General features: G+C 45.1%; 1 protein-coding gene across 8 annotated transcripts in view; it reads right to left on the bottom strand.

Moving 5' to 3' along the window:
* Nucleotides 1-17,231, bottom strand: part of blvra (biliverdin reductase A) — a 58,723-nt gene that overhangs the window by 21,229 nt on the left and 20,263 nt on the right. For all 8 annotated transcript variants that reach the window (XM_078236177.1, XM_078236169.1, XM_078236161.1 and 5 more), the window contains 2 exons: nt 14,413-14,540; nt 2,435-2,554 (listed from right to left, as the gene is read on the bottom strand). In XM_078236177.1, coding sequence (XP_078092303.1) covers nt 2,435-2,554; nt 14,413-14,531 — 239 coding nt within the window. In that variant the 5' untranslated portion in view covers nt 14,532-14,540. The remainder of the gene's footprint in view (nt 1-2,434; nt 2,555-14,412; nt 14,541-17,231) is intronic.

The following is a 17,231-nucleotide window of genomic DNA, read 5'->3' as shown; positions in this document are numbered from 1 at the left end:
AATGAACCTCATGTTGGCTCCAGAATCACATTCTATCATTGAACACTGTTCCATTGAAACATGTTTACAGAAACCTTACGAGCAAAATACTAGAAAATAAAACAATAACCTGAGACAAAAGTACATCCACCAGAATCAGAAATGTGAAAGGAAAACCGGTGGATGCGGTGTTTTTGGATTTCCAAAAGGCGTTTGATAAGGTGCCCCATAAAAGGCTGCTGAAGAAGATTAGGGCACACGGAGTTGGGGGTAGTGTGTTAAAGTGGATTGGGGACTGGCTATCCGACAGGAAGCAAAGAGTCGGAATAAATGGGTGTTTTTCCGGTTGGAGGAAGGTAACTAGTGGCGTGCCGCAGGGATCGGTACTCGGGCCGCAACTGTTTACCATTTATATAGATGATCTGGAGGAGGGGACGGAGTGTAGGGTAACGAAGTTTGCAGACGACACAAAGATAAGTGGAAAAGTGAATCGTGTGGAGGACGGAGAAGATCTGCAGAGAGATTTGGACAGGCTGAGTGAGTGGGCGAGGATATGGCAAATGGAGTATAACGTTGAGAAATGCGAGGTTATACACTTTGGAGGAAATAATAACAAATGGGATTACTATCTCAATGGAAACAAATTAAAACATGCTACCGTGCAAAGGGACCTGGGGGTCCTTGTGCATGAGACGCAAAAGCCCAGTCTGCAGGTACAACAGGTGATCAAGAAGGCAAATGGGATGTTGGCCTATATTGCGAGGGGGATAGAGTATAAAAGCAGGGATGTCTTGATGCACCTGTACAGGGCATTGGTGAGGCCGCAGCTGGAATACTGTGTGCAGTATTGGTCCCCTTATATGAGGAAGGATATATTGGCATTGGAGGGAGTGCAGAGAAGGTTCACCAGGTTGATACCGGAGATGAGGGGTTTGGATTATGAGGAGAGGCTGAGGAGATTGGGTTTGTACTCGTTGGAGTTTAGAAGGATGAGGGGGGATCTTATGGAGACTTATAAGATAATGCGGGGGCTGGATAGGGTGGAGGCGGAGAGATTCTTTCCACTTAGTAAGGAAGTTAAAACTAGAGGACACAGCCTCAAAATAAAGGGGGATTGGTTTAAGACAGAGTTGAGGAGGAACTTCTTCTCCCAGAGGGTGGTGAATCTCTGGAATTCTCTGCCCACTGAGGTGGTGGAGGCTACCTCGCTGAATATGTTTAAAGCGCGGATGGATGGATTCCTGATCGGTAAGGGAATTAAGGGTTATGGGGATCAGACGGGTAAGTGGTACTGATCCACGTCAGATCAGCCATGATCTTATTGAATGGCGGGGCAGGCTCGAGGGGCTAGATGGCCTACTCCTGCTCCTATTTCTTATGTTCTTATGTTCTTATGAAAACAGTAAATGATGGTAAAGCTAATGAAGGTAAATTTTCTTATTTGAAAGAGAGAGTTCACCATAACTGGCAGAACATTGAAATATTAGCAGTGTGGATATAGGATAATAAAAGCAAAATGCTGTGGATGCTGGAATCTGAAACAAAAACAGAAGAAGCTGGAAAATCTCAGCAGGTCTGACAGCATCTGTGGGGAGAGAATAGAGCCAACGTTTCGAGTCTAGATGACCCCGACAAAGGGTCGTCTAGACTCAAAACGTTGACTCTATTCTCTCCCCACAGATGCTGTCAGACCTGCTGAGATTTTCCAGGATATATGATGAAAAGCCTAACTTTAATCGGGAGAGATGCATAAGGGGCTCGGAATTTGTGCTGAAAGCTGGTTATACCAGGAATCCTGTGCCCATCAGAACTCACATGAATGGAGCAAAGAGCAGGCTGATTCCTCCCGAGGCCTTTAAAAAGGCTTGTGACATTTGGAAGCAGAGTTGCTGAAGAACAGGAGTTCATCCAAAGCTTTGTTGGGCTCTGTCTCTGCTTCAGGATAGCATTACATTGTACCGCAATTTCAGCTGCCTGTGTCAGACAGATGTTCATGAACTCTCTCACCCCATTTCCATTTATTTTATTTCCATTTTTTTCTTCTTTTCATCCCATTCATCCATTTTTATCATCCTTCTTTCTCACCTCCATTCTTCCACTTTTCCATTCCCACTCTCCATCTTTCACCAACCCACCACTCCCCCTTTCAGGGCAACTGCCTTCATCCTATGTACCTCTGTTCTGCCATTCACATATTCTGATTCCTTAATGGACACCTTTAGCACCTTTCCTACCCTTCTTCATCCTCACTTACATTCCCTTTGTCCAATTACAGCCAGCCCCTCATTGTATAAATCTCTTCTGATTTTGTTTGCTTTTAGCTCTGAAGAAGGGTCATCTAGACTCAAAGCGTTGGCTCTATTCGCTCTCCACAGATGCTGTCAGACGTACTGAAATGCATGCTTGCTTTATTGGTGTGCAACTGATAATGTATATTCAAGATAAGCCTTGTTACCTCACATACTCCTCATGAAGCTGGTTCTCCAAACTGATGATTGCAGCTTGTATTTCTTCACTTTGTAGGGCATCCTCCAGCGTGATCTGTTTCAGCTGCTCTATGTTGCCCAATGTCCGCCTGCCAATTTGAAGGAAGAAGCACAACAACATGTTTAAGACAGCAGTATTATGAAGGAGTACTTTACCTTCGCACTGACTTTATGGCGCATCGGACAATTAGTGGTGAACACTGTGGCAGAAAAATAGAACAATCAATGGAAACCAGATTTCAATCTTTTCCCTTTCTCAGCATTACAATTTCAAGCTCTCATTTCTGTCTGAGGGAAAAGGATTGATGTGGCAATGTCCAACAGCTGTCGCGGAATTAAATGTTCAGAATGACGAGGTTGATGAGGCCCCTATGTGTTAATTGTATATCAATTGGATGTTAATTGTGTTCAAGCGATGGGATATTAATTAGAAAATTCAAGTGTGCTCACATATTTCAAGAAGGTGAGGGAGGGAAAACCATGGAATTATAGGTCGGTTTGCCTCACATCTGTTATCAGAAAATTACTAGAGTCTATTATTAGCAGAGGTTGACCTTGAACATTTTCAGCTGATCAGAGAGAAACAGCATGGATTTGTAAATGGCTGATCGTGCCTGATGAAACTGACTGAATTTTTTGAAGAGCTGACTGGAATAGTGGACAGGAGAATGCCTTTGGATAATCAAAACAAAGTACAGCTGGAAATCTGAAAGAAAAACAGCAGGTCCTGAGAAAGCTCAGCAGGTCTGGCTGCATCTATAAAGAAAAGAACAAGAGTTAATATTTCTTTCTTTGAAAGGGGAAGCAGTGGCATAGTGGCATTATCACTGGGCTAGAGTCCAGGATAAAGCTCTGGGGACCCGGGTTTGATTCCTGCTATGGCAAATGGTGAAATTTGAATTCAATAAAGAAAATCTGGAATTAAGAATCTACTGATGACTGTGAAACCATTGTCGATTGTTGTAAAAACCCATCTGGTTCACTAATGTCCTTTAGGGAAGGAAATCTGCCATCCTTACCTAGTCTGGCCTACATGTGAGTCCAGGCCACAGCAATGTGATTGACTCTTTGAAATGGAGGGCAATTAGGGATGGGCACTAAATGCTGGCCCAGCCAGCGATGCCCACATCCTGTAAGAGTGAATTAAAAAAAACTCCATGGAGTTTCCACCCAGAGGCCAATTAATAAAGACTCTCATAACAAACTACTAATTAAAGTTGATGTTGATGGAATTGAAGGCAAATTATTGATCTGCTTAGGAAATTGGTTGCGAAGCAGGAGATAGAGAATACAAAAAATGGGTTAGCACTCTAAATGGCAGGATGTAACTCATGTGTCCCAGAAGCATCTGTGTGGGGGGTTCAACTATTTACTGTTAGATGATCGGATAAAAGGCCACACATTTAACTTTGCTGATGACACAAAGATAGGTGGCACCGTAAGAAGTGTAGTCAGAAGCATAAAATAGCAAAGAGATTAAGTGAAGGGGAAAATCTGAGTCAAATGGATTTCATTGTCAGTAAATGTGATACTCTACATTTATCTATGATGGAATTCATTTGATAATGAATCTGTAATCTGTTGCAGTTCTTTTCAGTTTTGAATATTTCCCCTGCCATCATTTTAGTGTTCTCTGCAAATTTCATTATTTTTATTTCAAAGTTTAAATTGTTAATATAAATAGCCAGTAGTGATCCCAGCACTGATCCTAGCACTGACCCTTGTATAATATCACATACCACCTTTTCTCGCTCAGAATAACTACCCCTTCTTCCTACTCTCTCCTTCCTGTTTTAAAGCCAGCTTGCTATCCATTCTGCCACTTGCCACTGATCCCATATTTGCTGACCTTATTCATTAGTCTATTATGGGGCACCTTATTGAAATGTAGCTTATAAAAGCAGCACTTCACTTCATAAATCAAACATCCCTTTTTTAATAGAACACTCATCTAACTCACTGTTCTTAGCAGTGCGCTTGTTTTTCCTAATTGAATGGAGCAGTTGAAACCAAATTAACTGTAATCTTTCCCAAGGTATTTGATGATTTACAATCAGTAAGGAAACATAACTCATACAAATTTACATTATTATCTCTTGGTTCAAAATATAATTTCATAAAAAGCTTAATGCAGGTGGTTTTGTCATTTTTATAGGTCTGCAATATAATTTATTCTGAATGGATTTTCCACTTATTTTATGCAGAATCATAGAATCCCCACAGTGCAGAAGGAAGCCATTCAGCCCATCGAGACTGCACCAGCTGTCTGACAAGAATATTTTACCCAGGCCATCTTCCAAAGAACAAAGAACAGTACAGCACAGGAAACAGGCCCTTCGGCCCTCCAAGCCTGTGCCGCTCCTTGGTCCAACTAGACCAATCGTTTGTATCCCTCCATTCCCAGGCTGCTCATGTGACTATCCAGGTAAGTCTTAAACGATGTCAGCGTGCCTGCCTCTACCACCCTACTTGGCAGCGCATTCCAGGCCCCCACCACCCTCTGTGTAAAAAACATCCCTCTAATATCTGAGTTATACTTCGCCCCTCTCACCTTGAGCCCGTGACCCCTCGTGATCGTCACCTCCGACCTGGGAAAAAGCTTCCCACCGTTCACCCTATCTATCCCCTTCATAATCTTGTACACCTCTATTAGATCTCCCCTCATTCTCCGTCTTTCCAGGGAGAACAACCCCAGTTTACCCAATCTCTCTCATAGCTAAGACCCTCCATACCAGGCAACATCCTGGTAAACCTTCTCTGCACTCTCTCTAACACCTCCACGTCCTTCTGGTAGTGCAGCGACCAGAACTGGACGCAGTACTCCAAATGTGGCCTAACCAGCGTTCTATACAGCTGCATCATCAGACTCCAGCTTTTATACTCTAGACCCCGTCCTATAAAGGCAAGCATACCATATGCCTTCTTCACCACCTTCTCCACCTGTGTTGCCACCTTCAAGGATTTGTGGACTTGCACACCTAGGTCCCACTGTGTTTCTATACTCCTGATGACTCTGCCTTATCCTCATAAATCTGCACATTCACCATGTCTACTCCACCTAACGTACACATCTTGGGACACTAAGGGGCAATTTACAATGACCGATTGACCTAACCTGAACATGTTTGGACTTTACTCTCTAGGGTGACTGTCTTTCCCAGATACCATTGCTCTGTAACAGAAAGTCAGATTCCTGACTTCCTGTGTGCCAATTCTGAGGATGGAGAACAGGGAGGATGAATGTTTGATGCACTGCATCATTGGGCTCTTGTCTCACCATGGACAGCACTCCAGACTGTAGCTGCAATCATATTATCTCCAAGGTATGTGTGGAAAAAACAAGAAACTTACTGTCAGTGGCAATACTTTATCCTTGTGTCAGCTTGGTTCATCTGTGAGTCAGAGATTGTAGGCTCAAACCTTATTCCAGCAGTTGAGGTACAATACTAAGGGAGTGTTATTTTCTTTAAGATGAGTTGTTGAAGTAAGTCTGAAAGACGTGCTAGTTAGGTGCATTAGCCATGCTAAATTCTCCCTCAGTGTACCCGAACAGGCGCCGGAGTGTGGCGACTAGGGAATTTTCACAGTAACTTCATTGCAGTGTTAATGTAAACCTATTTGTGACAATAATAAATAAACTTTTAAAAAAACTTATCTGCCTCTTTAGGTGAGTACAAAAGATCACATGGCACTGAAGGACAGTGGGGGGAGGGGGGTGGTTTTCTTGATGTTCTAGCCAACATTTATCCCTCAATTAATACCAAATGCTCATTTATCTCACTGTTGCTGTGGGTCGTCGCTGTGTGCAACTTGATTACTGCACTACCTACAAAACAGTGATTATATACTTCAAAATGAATCCATTGATTATAAGCTGCTTTGGGGCGTTCTGAGGTCATGCACTATATAAATGCAAGATTTTTCCTCCCTTTTGTTCATTCAATGACATAACAGCATGCAGCCAGAGGCAGCAGGAACAAGGACAGGTGTCTGGCAATTTGCTTCTGACTCTGGTGATTATTAGGAACAGAAAAAGACCTAAACGATTTTGAAGATGTTAACAGTATGACTTAATGCATGTTCAGCAAGTGACCCTTCCCTGAAAGATATATTCCTGGTGGCATCACAACCATTCACACTGTGTCACCACTGAATGGATTGTTAACCTGGACATTGAACTATAACTGCTTCCCCAGCCATACAGAATGTACTTATCTTGCAACGAGAAAAATGTTCAACTGCTGCAGAGGACAGCTGAGGGGACAGATTGTTTAACAGGTTTTGGGTAACAATCCATCACATATTAGAATATCCCGGGGGGGGTGGGGGGGTGAAGTTAATCAGGCCTCATGCTGCTTAATCAAGTTGGAAGCTAATAGAAACCTTATATTTTCAAAAAATGAACTGAATAAATAATCAGCCCTGTTTTGCCCCTCAGCCTAAGAAAGGACGTCATTTACTTTTAATGAAAGGTTTGTGAAGGCTTATGGAATAAGGTTGTATTGGGTCATTAAAACACCCCAAAAGAGAGAGTGGCTTTGATTGGTTGAACAGTCAGTGAATTTTGGCTCAAAACAGTTTTAAAACACAAAGGTTTCACTACCCCTGGGATCTGTGTACTAAAGGAAAGCAACTAAACCACATACACAAGATTCTGTAGAATTTTATAATTGTTGATATCTCGAATTTGCTCCTTGTTGCACCTCTGTCTCAGCAGTAAAACAAGAATTTTATGATGGTAAGATATGTACAAATGAGGAAAGCCTTTCAACCCACCCTATAATTACAGAGCTCTTTAACATAAATCCAAACTGCTTCTTAAAAAATCCTAGGGCTTTTGCTCTCATTGATGTATCCAGAAATCTGTTCTGGTTAATTTAGATTTTGGATCTACAGCAATGTGATTGACTCTTTAATGCCCTCTGACAAATTTAGGACTGATATTTACAAGTTCTTCACACAGAGTAGTTCGGGCTGCTAATTCTGATTGGAGGCATTCATAAACATGTGATCATGCTTCACATCTGGTCATTTGACATTTGTTCACATGACTTTTACAAGTATTATTGAATTTACTGTACTTTATAACGTTATAGTCCCTGCAGTTGCATATTTTTGCTTGCGGTTTGCACCACAGCTGCCATGAGACAAGTTCCAAAACTCAGAAGGTCGCCCGTGAGCAGGCAACACCAAGGATGGAGAATAGGGAAAACAGAGGACCCTTTTCTCTTAATCCTCTGGTATGACCTAGCAAGCCACTCAGTTGGAAGGCAATTAGATCTCGAGTCACATGTAGGCCAGACCAGGTAAGGATGGCAGATTTCCTTCCCTCAAGGGATATTAGTGAATCAGATTGGTTTTTACACAATCAATAGTGGCTTCATGGTCATCATTAAGCTTTTAATTCCAGATTTCTATTGAGCTTAAATTTCACCATCTGCCATGGTGGGATTCGAACCAAGGTCCCTGGGGCATTACCCAGGTTCTCTGGATGAGAGCAGGAAGACAGACAGGAAAAAAGCAAGAAGTGTAAAATAAAAGAAAATTCAAGGTGGCAGCCAGGATGCCATGACTGGCATCAGGAAAGAAATCAGCTAAATGATCTACTATTGAAAAGTGTGAAAAGTGTGAGAACAGGATTGGGTTAAACTATGAACCCGTGTCTGCGTGGGTTTCCTCTGGGTGTTCCAGTTTCCTCCCACAGTCCAAAGATGTGCAGGTTAGGTGGATTGGTCATGCTAAATTGCCCCTTAGTGTCCCAAAATTTGTAGGTAAGATGGATTAACAGGGTAAATGTGTGGGGTTATGTGTGGGGTCATGTGCAGGGTAGGGGGTCTGGATAAGATATCCAGTATCGGTTAACCATTTTTTTTCCTCCGTCTGTTTTGGATGGTGCCTTCAACATGTGGGTCAAGAACAGGATCAGAACATTCCGGGACTTGTATGTGGACAGCGTGTTTGCATCATTCCAGCAGGTGGTGGATAAGTTCGCTTTATCTGCAATGCACTTTTTCAGATATTTGCAAATTCGAGACTTTGTGCGTAGGGCCAACCTCCAATTTCCGACGCTCCCACCTCGTGCCTACATTGACATGTGCTTAGTGCCTTCTATTACTATGCGTGGTATCATTTCTGTTCTTTATTCTCAATTTCTGTCCTAACAAAACTCTCTATCAGTGGTTAAATCTTTATGGAAACAAGATCTGGGGGAGGATTCTCGGAGGAGGATTGGGACATGGTGCTGCATCGAGTACACTCCTCCTCAATATGTGCCAAGCTGGGTGTGATACAATGTAAACTCCTTCTCAGAGCATATCTAACTAGGGTTAGACTCTCTAGAATGTACCCAGGCACAAGCCCCATTTGTGAACGGTGCCAGCAAGCTCCCGCCACCCTCTTACATATGTCTGTGCTTCCCCATCACTGTATAACTATGGAGCATCAATATTTGAAACGATTGCGGCAACACTAGATCGGGACATAAGTGCATCCCCCCAGGCTGCCCTGTTGGGGTCATGCCCTTAAATCTGTCATTGCCAAAATTCCAAGCGGATTTTGTAGCTTTCACTGCACTCCTGGCAAGACGACTAATCCAGTTTAGGTGGAAATCAGGTGCACCCCCGATGCACTCTCAGTGGGTGAAGGGGGTGGTAGATACCATTAAGCTGGAGAAGATGAGGTGCACGCTACGTGGGTCCGTTGCTAGATTCTTTAAGACCTGGCAACCAGTTATAGCGCATGTTGGGACGCTGCAGTTGGAGCCGGGTGAGTAGATCCCTGAGATCCCAGGTGCTCCCACAGAACCCCCACCCCCCCCGATTGGTGGATGCGCCCTGGCCCTTTACCGGAGTACGCCCACCCACCCTGCCGAGGTGTGGGGACTAACACGTGAACTTTTCTCTTTTCCCTCTCACTCTCTCTCTCGTTTGCCGTCTTTCTTTTCTCTGCTCGTTAGTTTATAGCCTGGGCTCAGTTGGTTCTCCAGCGGCGTCCCTCTGCCTTTTTGTTTTTATATTATTACCGTCATTACCAGTGCAATTAGACGGGACTTGGGCAGGGTGGGTGCCTGGGGTAGCAGGGGCTTGTCTCCTGGCCACGGGGAGCCCTGAGCCCAGTCACGTTGGAATGTACCTGCGAGCACTGTGTGGATCTGTATCTGTGTTTGTTTGCTATGTAAAATGTAAGAAAATTTTCAATAAACATATTTTTAAAAAGGCAACCAATATGTAGGTGCTGATTCCGCAAGTGGACAGCCCTCATGAAGAGCAGTATTTGTTGAGAGTGCTATTTGGGACCACAGGCTTGATTTTCCATCCGTTCATTTAAAAGAACAGAAATGTTGGCATGTGGAGCTGTGATTTCTCAATTGCGAGCAGTGCTGCTCACTGGGAGTACCTAGCCAATGAGTCAGCCTTTTATATCTTGGTTTGCACATTGACAGCTGGCTGCATTGTGACTTCAATAATTAATTCATGAGGTCTGTGGGAAAAACAGCCTCAATGAGACAAATACAACATTCTGCATTTTTGTGAAGCAGAATCAAAACTCTGATTTCTACCAATAACATAAAAATGGAAGGAAAGGTGCTTTCCTATTTTGATACTTTTTAAACTGTCCTTTTCGCCTTGTCAGCTGTGGCTTAGTCGGTAGCACAAGCACCTCTGAATCACCAGGTTTTAGGTTCAAGCCCCAATCCAGAGCTTGAGCACAAAAATATCAAGGCTGACACTCCAATGCAGTACTGATGGAGCATTATATTGTTGGAGGTGCTGACCTTCTGATGAGACATCAAGCTGAGGCCCCATCTGCCAGCTTGAGGAATGTAAAAGATCCCAGTGGCACTGTTTTGAAGAAGAACAGGTGCCCTAGCCAATATTTATCCCTCAATCAACATCACAAAAAAATAGATGATCTGGTCATCATGTCCTTGCTGTTTGTGCGAGTTTGCTGAGTGTCGATTAGCTGCTGTGTTTCCTACATTACAATGGCGACTACACTTCAAAACGTACTTCATTGGCTGTAAAGCACTTTGAGACATTGGGTGGCCATGAAGGGAACTACAGAAATGCAAGCCTCTTTTTCTTATTTCCAATGCTTTGAATCTGCTGGCTCAGCATCTCCTTTCTCTGGCTATTTCACTCATTTCTCTTTTTACTCTTCAATTTTTCTGTCTCATCATGGATGTCATTTGGAATTCCCTCCAAATCTAGCCATCGGGGGTTAAGAATAACAGGAAAAAAGGTTCATAGAATCCCTACAATGCAGAAGGGGGCCATTCGGCCCATCAAATCTGCACCGACTTACTGGCAGTGCATCTTAACCAGGCTTACCCCGCCGGCCTATCCCCGTTCTTGTGAAAGGTTCAGGGGTTAAGCTATGTAGGTCAGGACGGTCCGAGGCTCAATTCTTGGGCCTGGCCTGAGGTCGTGCATCTCAGCTAGGGTGGCAATAGAAAGCTACCATTGGCTTCAGCATCCTTGGTACTTATTGTATGGAGAATGGTGAAATCTTCCAGATTCTGATTTCTACTCAGTAACTCCCAGGTGCAAGTACAAATTGATGGAAGGCAGGAGAGAAAACAGCTATGATATCCCTCCCTCCCCAAGACATAATTGGCTATCTACGCTCAGAGATAGGGTACAATTAGCAAAATAAATGAGTAAGATCCAAGAGGCAGTCTGTCATCTGTGAAATTTTATCCTAATGGAGAGTCAAGCCTTCAGAAGCGTGGACAGGATAGTTGGTAGAAAAAGTTGATCAGAAAAGTGGAAAAAGAAACATAATTACCATGGGAGTGCTACAAAAAGTGCATTTTTTTGTTTACAGTAAATAACGCAGTTGGAAACAAATGGTTTGAATTGGGCTGTCATACAGGAAATGTGTTTTGTCAGTTTATTCTGCCTGATATTCACAAAATAAAGATTTACTGCTGTCATTACAAAGACATCATCCCTATCCAAGGAAATTCGTAAGAAGGTTACGTCTAAAATGACTGTAATGAATCTTTGTCAATGTCAGATCCAGTGGAAAAGCTGGGCAGACTACTGACAAAGGATGCTTTATTGCTTTGCCACATAATGGAGGTTGTCAAAAATGATGATTAGGCAGCAGGCAGTACTCTTATGCTGTAGATAAAGACTCCCAAAAATCTGCAGCAAGGATGTGCAGGTTAGGTGGATTGGCCATGCTAAATTGCCCCCTTAGTGTCCCAAGATGTGTAGGTTAGATGGATTTGCCATGGGAAATGTGTGGGGCTACAGGGATGGGGAGAGGGCCTGGGTAAGATGTTCTGTCAGAGAGTTGGTGCAGACCAGATGGACCGAATGGCCTCTTCTATTCTATGATTCTATGATGTGTCTACCTGGGACCTCTATCTCTCTGACTCAGTTAAAATTTGTAAGGTTTGGGGAGGTCACTTCATTTAAATATGACACCTTTACAAAAAGGGTCTGTTGGGTACATCACTGCCTTGTTTCTAGGGCTGTGGAGAGGATCTTGAATTGCAAAGGCTAATTAATGGCCACCAGCATGGATTAGGTGAAGGTACATTAAATTTGACAAATCTTATTAAATATTTTGAAGAAGTTAATGACTGATTGGATGGATGTGGACCGTGTAGACTTTTAGAAACCATTCAATAACATGTTTCACAAGGGGCTTGTTAGAAGTGTTAAGGCTTGAAATAAGTGAAAATCTAGCAATGTGAATAGAAATTGGTTGATGGACAGAAAATAGAGAATTAGTGGGGAGAGGTGTTGTTCTGACAGGAGAAGACTTGGTACACCTCAGGGATTTTTTCTGGACCTGCATTTATAAGTAAAGGGAACATAGAATTTGCAAAACATGAAAAGACTTCAAAAAGACATTGCTGGGTTATCGGAACAGCTAAATAGATATCATATGCAATTCAACTAAGTGGGAGCGGTCATGACCTTCTTTGAAATGAAGCCATTTCTAGTTTCAAGAACATAACCTTAAATTTAAGGAACCCAGGCCCCAATCTCTGCCTGGATCCCCAAAGATCACAACTTTGAGGTGGAGGCTGGTGCGCCTCTTCTCCCTGATGTGGCGATGCCGGCACTGGACTGGGGTGGACACAGTAAGAAGTCTCACAACATGAGGTTAAAGTCCAACAGGTTTATTTTGAATCACGAGCCATTGGGCACTGCTCCTTCATCCACTCACCTGATGAAGGAGCAGTGCTCCTAAAGCTTGCGATTCCTGTGGCAAGAGACTGGCAAGATTCTGAGGAGTTTTGACCGCAAAAGCTTTTAGCCAAATCACATCACTTACACTGGAACTGAGGCTGATGAACATGATTTCAATTTAACCAAAAAATGTCACAGTTCCATGACTTGAGCTGGTGAATGTTTCTGTGCACGGTGTTCACATTGCTTACCTGGAGGCAATGGGCCCTATTTTACCATTTTGATTGTAAGTGCTGGGCAGACTTGAATCTGGGAGTGTTTCAGATCCAACTTTTATACCTGTTCTCAGGGGCCCCATACGCGCACTCTGCCTGTAAAAATAGCAGTGATTCTGAATCGTGCTGCAGAAGCCTGTGGGTGGGGCTTAACGCGCCCCAAATCCTGCAGCTCCGATCAGAGCCTTCATGCACAGTAAAAAGATAGAAAAACGCTCCCCTGCCACATTGCTCCCGGGCTGGATAATGCCTCCCCCTGGCCCCCACAGACATTGCCCCACCCCACAACATTACTGACACCCTTATCTCCCCACCTCCCGCTACCCAGACCGATCACGGCCCCCTGCTCCCCCTCCCCCCACCGATCACACGCAGAGTGGCAGCGGACCCCCCCTTCCCCCCACCATTTACACGCAGAATGGCAGTGGACTCCCCCACCTCCCCCCACCCAATCACATGCAGAATGGCAGTGGACCCCCCCTTCCCCCTCACCGATCACACGCAGAGTGGCAGCAAACCCCCCCTGCCCCCGCACCAGCCATCTGACCTGCCTCCCTCCCCCCCACCAGGGAGCCATCTGACCCGTCTCCCTCCCCTCTACCAGAGAGCCATCTGACCCACCTCCCCCCCCAGAGAGCCATCTGACCCGCCTCCCTCCCCCCCCCCCACCAGAGAGCCATCTGACCCGCCTCCCCCCCCAGAGAGCCATCTGACCTGCCTCCCTCCCCTCCCAGAGAGTCATCTGACCCACCTCCCTCCCCCCCACCAGAGCCATCTGACCCACCTCCCCCCCTCCAGAGAGCCATCTGACCCACCTCCCCCCCTCCAGAAAGCGATCTGGCCCGCCTCCCTCCCCCCCACCAGAGAGCGATCTGACCTGCCTCCTTCCCCCCCCACCAGAGAGCGATCTGATCCGCCTCCCCCCCCCCCCCCCCGAACCAGAGAGCGATCTGGCCCGCCTCCCTCCCCCCCACCAGAGAGCGATCTGGCCCGCCTCCCTCCCCCCCCACCAGAGAGTGATCTGACCTGCCTCCCTCCGCCCCCTCACCAGAGAGCCAGCTGAAGCACCTCCTTCCCCCCTACCAGAGAGCCATCTGACCCACCTCACCCCACCCTTCCCCACCACTGATCTGAGTCAGAGAGCCACCAGAAGCTCGGAAGTTACCTCCTCAGAAGCTGGAGCGCCCGAATTGGACCTTTGCGGACCATGTCTGTTTCGCGCCAAATCTGGACGGGCGAACGCGGTGGTAAAGAGGGAAGTGACGATAAGTTTGCATGCAAATGCATTTAAATTGACGCCGCACCTGATTCAGGCCCGGTCCCGACGGCGACCATTTTCAGCCCTGCTGAGGGGCAGTGATGTGGGGTTGCGGGGCTGGCCAGGTAAAGGGGGAATGGGCGCAGAGGCGGATTGTGCTATTCGCCTCACGCCCGACTTTACCAAGTTTTCGTGCCCGAAAACGGGCGCAACTTGATGGTAAAATCAGACCCAATGTTTCTGTGCATGGTGTTATCATTGCTTACCTGGAGACAAAGCCCATCAGCTTAAGCTTTTCTACAGAACTGTTTGGCAGTGGATTTAGCAGGTCACGGATCCGAACTCTGCCAGCAATACCAATCCCAACAACAACCAGGCCCAACATTTTAATGTACTGTAAATAAGCACAAAAATATAATCAGTGCAGCACATTAGTTCTCATCATAAAAGTATTTTTGTGTCAATGAAGAAAATTTAGGAGTCATTTAACCCAACAATTGTTTAACAGTAAAATGTTACAAATATATACAAATTATGTTAACCATTATGTTCAGTACAATTGTACTATCAATTGTTATCTATTTAAATGAAGTTAGACATTGGGTATTTCTTTAACAATTTGGACTGAAGGATCATGCAAAGATCCTCAGAGCTGGAACACTCAATAGGCATTCTACCTAAAGCACGATTGCAGCCACTCCATTCCTCTCACCCCATCTTCTATAATTTGAGACAAACAATGGTCTTTTATAACACTAGCTGGCACAGCATTTCACTGTTGCAATCCACCCTATCATGCAAGGACACAGTGTAGAGCTGAGGCTGCCGAGGATCCATGGTACATTTTACACATGAAGGTCATGTTGTGGACTGTATGTGATTTTTTTCTCCCCAAATAAGTAAAAGTTTATTTATTAGTCACAAGTACTCTTACATTAACACTGCAATGAAGTTACTGTGAAATTCCGCTAGTCGCCACACTCCGGCACCTGTTTGAGTCAATGCACCTAACCAGCACGTCTTTCAGAATGTCGGAGGAAACTGGAGCACCCGGAGGAAACCCACTTATAACTTTAATGCAGCCAAATATGACTTATGCGATACGCAGAGGAAAGGTTCATTACAAAGGTATTTTTGCCACTGGTAAATTCAGCTGTTCTAATTTGTATTTGAAATATTTAAAACGGATGAAACTCCATGGGGGCGATTCCCCCAGCCCGCTGCACCACTTTAGCAGCACAACGGGCTGGGAGACTCAAGCGGAGGGCTATTTAGCGGGTTTTCTGCTGGGCACCATGGCCTCCGCGAGTCTCCAAGTGTCGGATTTCCGGCGCCGTTAGCTCTGCACCAGAAATCAGCGCAGCGCTGCATAATATATTCAAATTAGTATTTATATATCATTAGTGGGCCCGGGACTGAAGTCTCCGGGCCCACTAGAGTCTGCCTCCCTGCCAGGAGTGTTTCACTCCAGTGGGGTTTGCAATTGCTCCCCACTTGCGGGGAGCTGGCAGCCCAACTCCGCTGGAATGAAGGGGGGCCTTAGGAGGTCTGGGATAAATGGGTAATGCCCCCTGGGCATTGCCAGCTTGGCAGTGCCAGCCTGCCCCCCTGTCACTACTCACTTGGCATCAGGCAATGCCAAAGGGGCAGGGCCTAATGAGGTGGGCCTCTAGAGACAATTGGTGGGGGTGGGGGTGGGGGGGTTCCTGCTGGCTCTGCACTGGGATCAGTGACAGAGGGAGGGAGGTGAGTTCGGGGCTGCCGGTGGTGGGGTGAGGGGGGGGAGATCGAGGCAGACCGGGGGGAAGGGGTGTGGGGGGGTTCAAGGCTGGCCCAGACATGTCCAGGGGCCAGCAATTGGGGCATGGGGGGGGGCTGAGGGGCAGTGATGTGGGGTTGCGGGGCTGGCCAGCGATCGGGAGGCTGGCAGTGCAGGCTACTGCGCATGTGCTGATCTCGGTGCTGACAGATCAGTGTATGTGCAGTGGCCCGCTCAGCGCTATGCTGCTGGCCTGTCCAGCGAGAATAGGCCCTGCCCACTTGATTTTTCACAAGATTCACTCTAGTGGTTTCTGCAGTGCACAGAGTGTGGGAGATTCATTTTGAAAATCCTGCTGAAAAAACAGCGAGATTTACTCCCGTTTTTACACAAATTCGGTACTTTGAATTTTTTTGGGAGAATCCCACCCCTTGTATCTGCCAAGAGTTTCTAAGGTGTTCTGTTATTTGTGGACTACATAAATTGATAAATGGAGTCTTAAGGGTTAAATATAAACTTCAATTCCCTTTTTCCACTAATTTACATGAATTCCAAGTGCTCTTGTATTCCATGTCTGTCAACAGGGCAACATTAAGAGCAGCCATTTCTAAACCTCCAGCCCATTAAATCAACATAACTTTCTATCTAATAAGCTAAGCACAGGAAGTCCTCGGATTGTTCTAGTTGGCCTGATAGTGTCTGAATGATGAACAGATTCATGTGATGAGTTAAAAATGGCCGGGTGCTATTGGATCATTTCTTGTTTGTTACCGATTGGTTATAAAAACTATAAGGAGATCACTCTGAATTTAACAGATATTTTCAAAGGAATTTAGGAGGACTGTGTTGTGCATAGAGATCAACATGGACAGGTTGGGTTGAATGGCTTGTTTCTGTGCTTAGATTCTATGTAATTTTGTAAGACACGGGAACGGAAGAAACATTGGAAGCCAGAAAAGCTAGCTTCCCGCTGCTCTGTGACCTTTTCAGCCAAGTAATATTGAATATTAGTTTTCTTGATTGTTACCTGCTGCTTAAGCTGCCTGGAATTACTACACACAGTGAAAAGACAATTAAAACTTGAAAAAAAAAATGGCAATGTTAAGCACAGGAAGAATAGCCACTGTACAGTTCTACAAAGCTATTTCGCAAAATGTGCTTTCCCCAACAAAACTAGGGACGTCAGTTAATCCAGCAAATAATTGGAAACATTTTTGGACCATGTTGGAAATTTACAGTGCATCATGCTGGAGCTCAATGCTTCAAGATAAAATCAGCAGTTTTAGAGCCTTGTCATTGTGCCAGCATTTGTGAAATCAGCATTCT

The sequence above is a fragment of the Mustelus asterias genome, chromosome 2, assembly GCF_964213995.1.
Source record: "Mustelus asterias chromosome 2, sMusAst1.hap1.1, whole genome shotgun sequence".
Lineage (NCBI taxonomy): Eukaryota > Metazoa > Chordata > Chondrichthyes > Carcharhiniformes > Triakidae > Mustelus > Mustelus asterias.
This window is presented reverse-complemented; position numbering and strand designations above follow the sequence as displayed.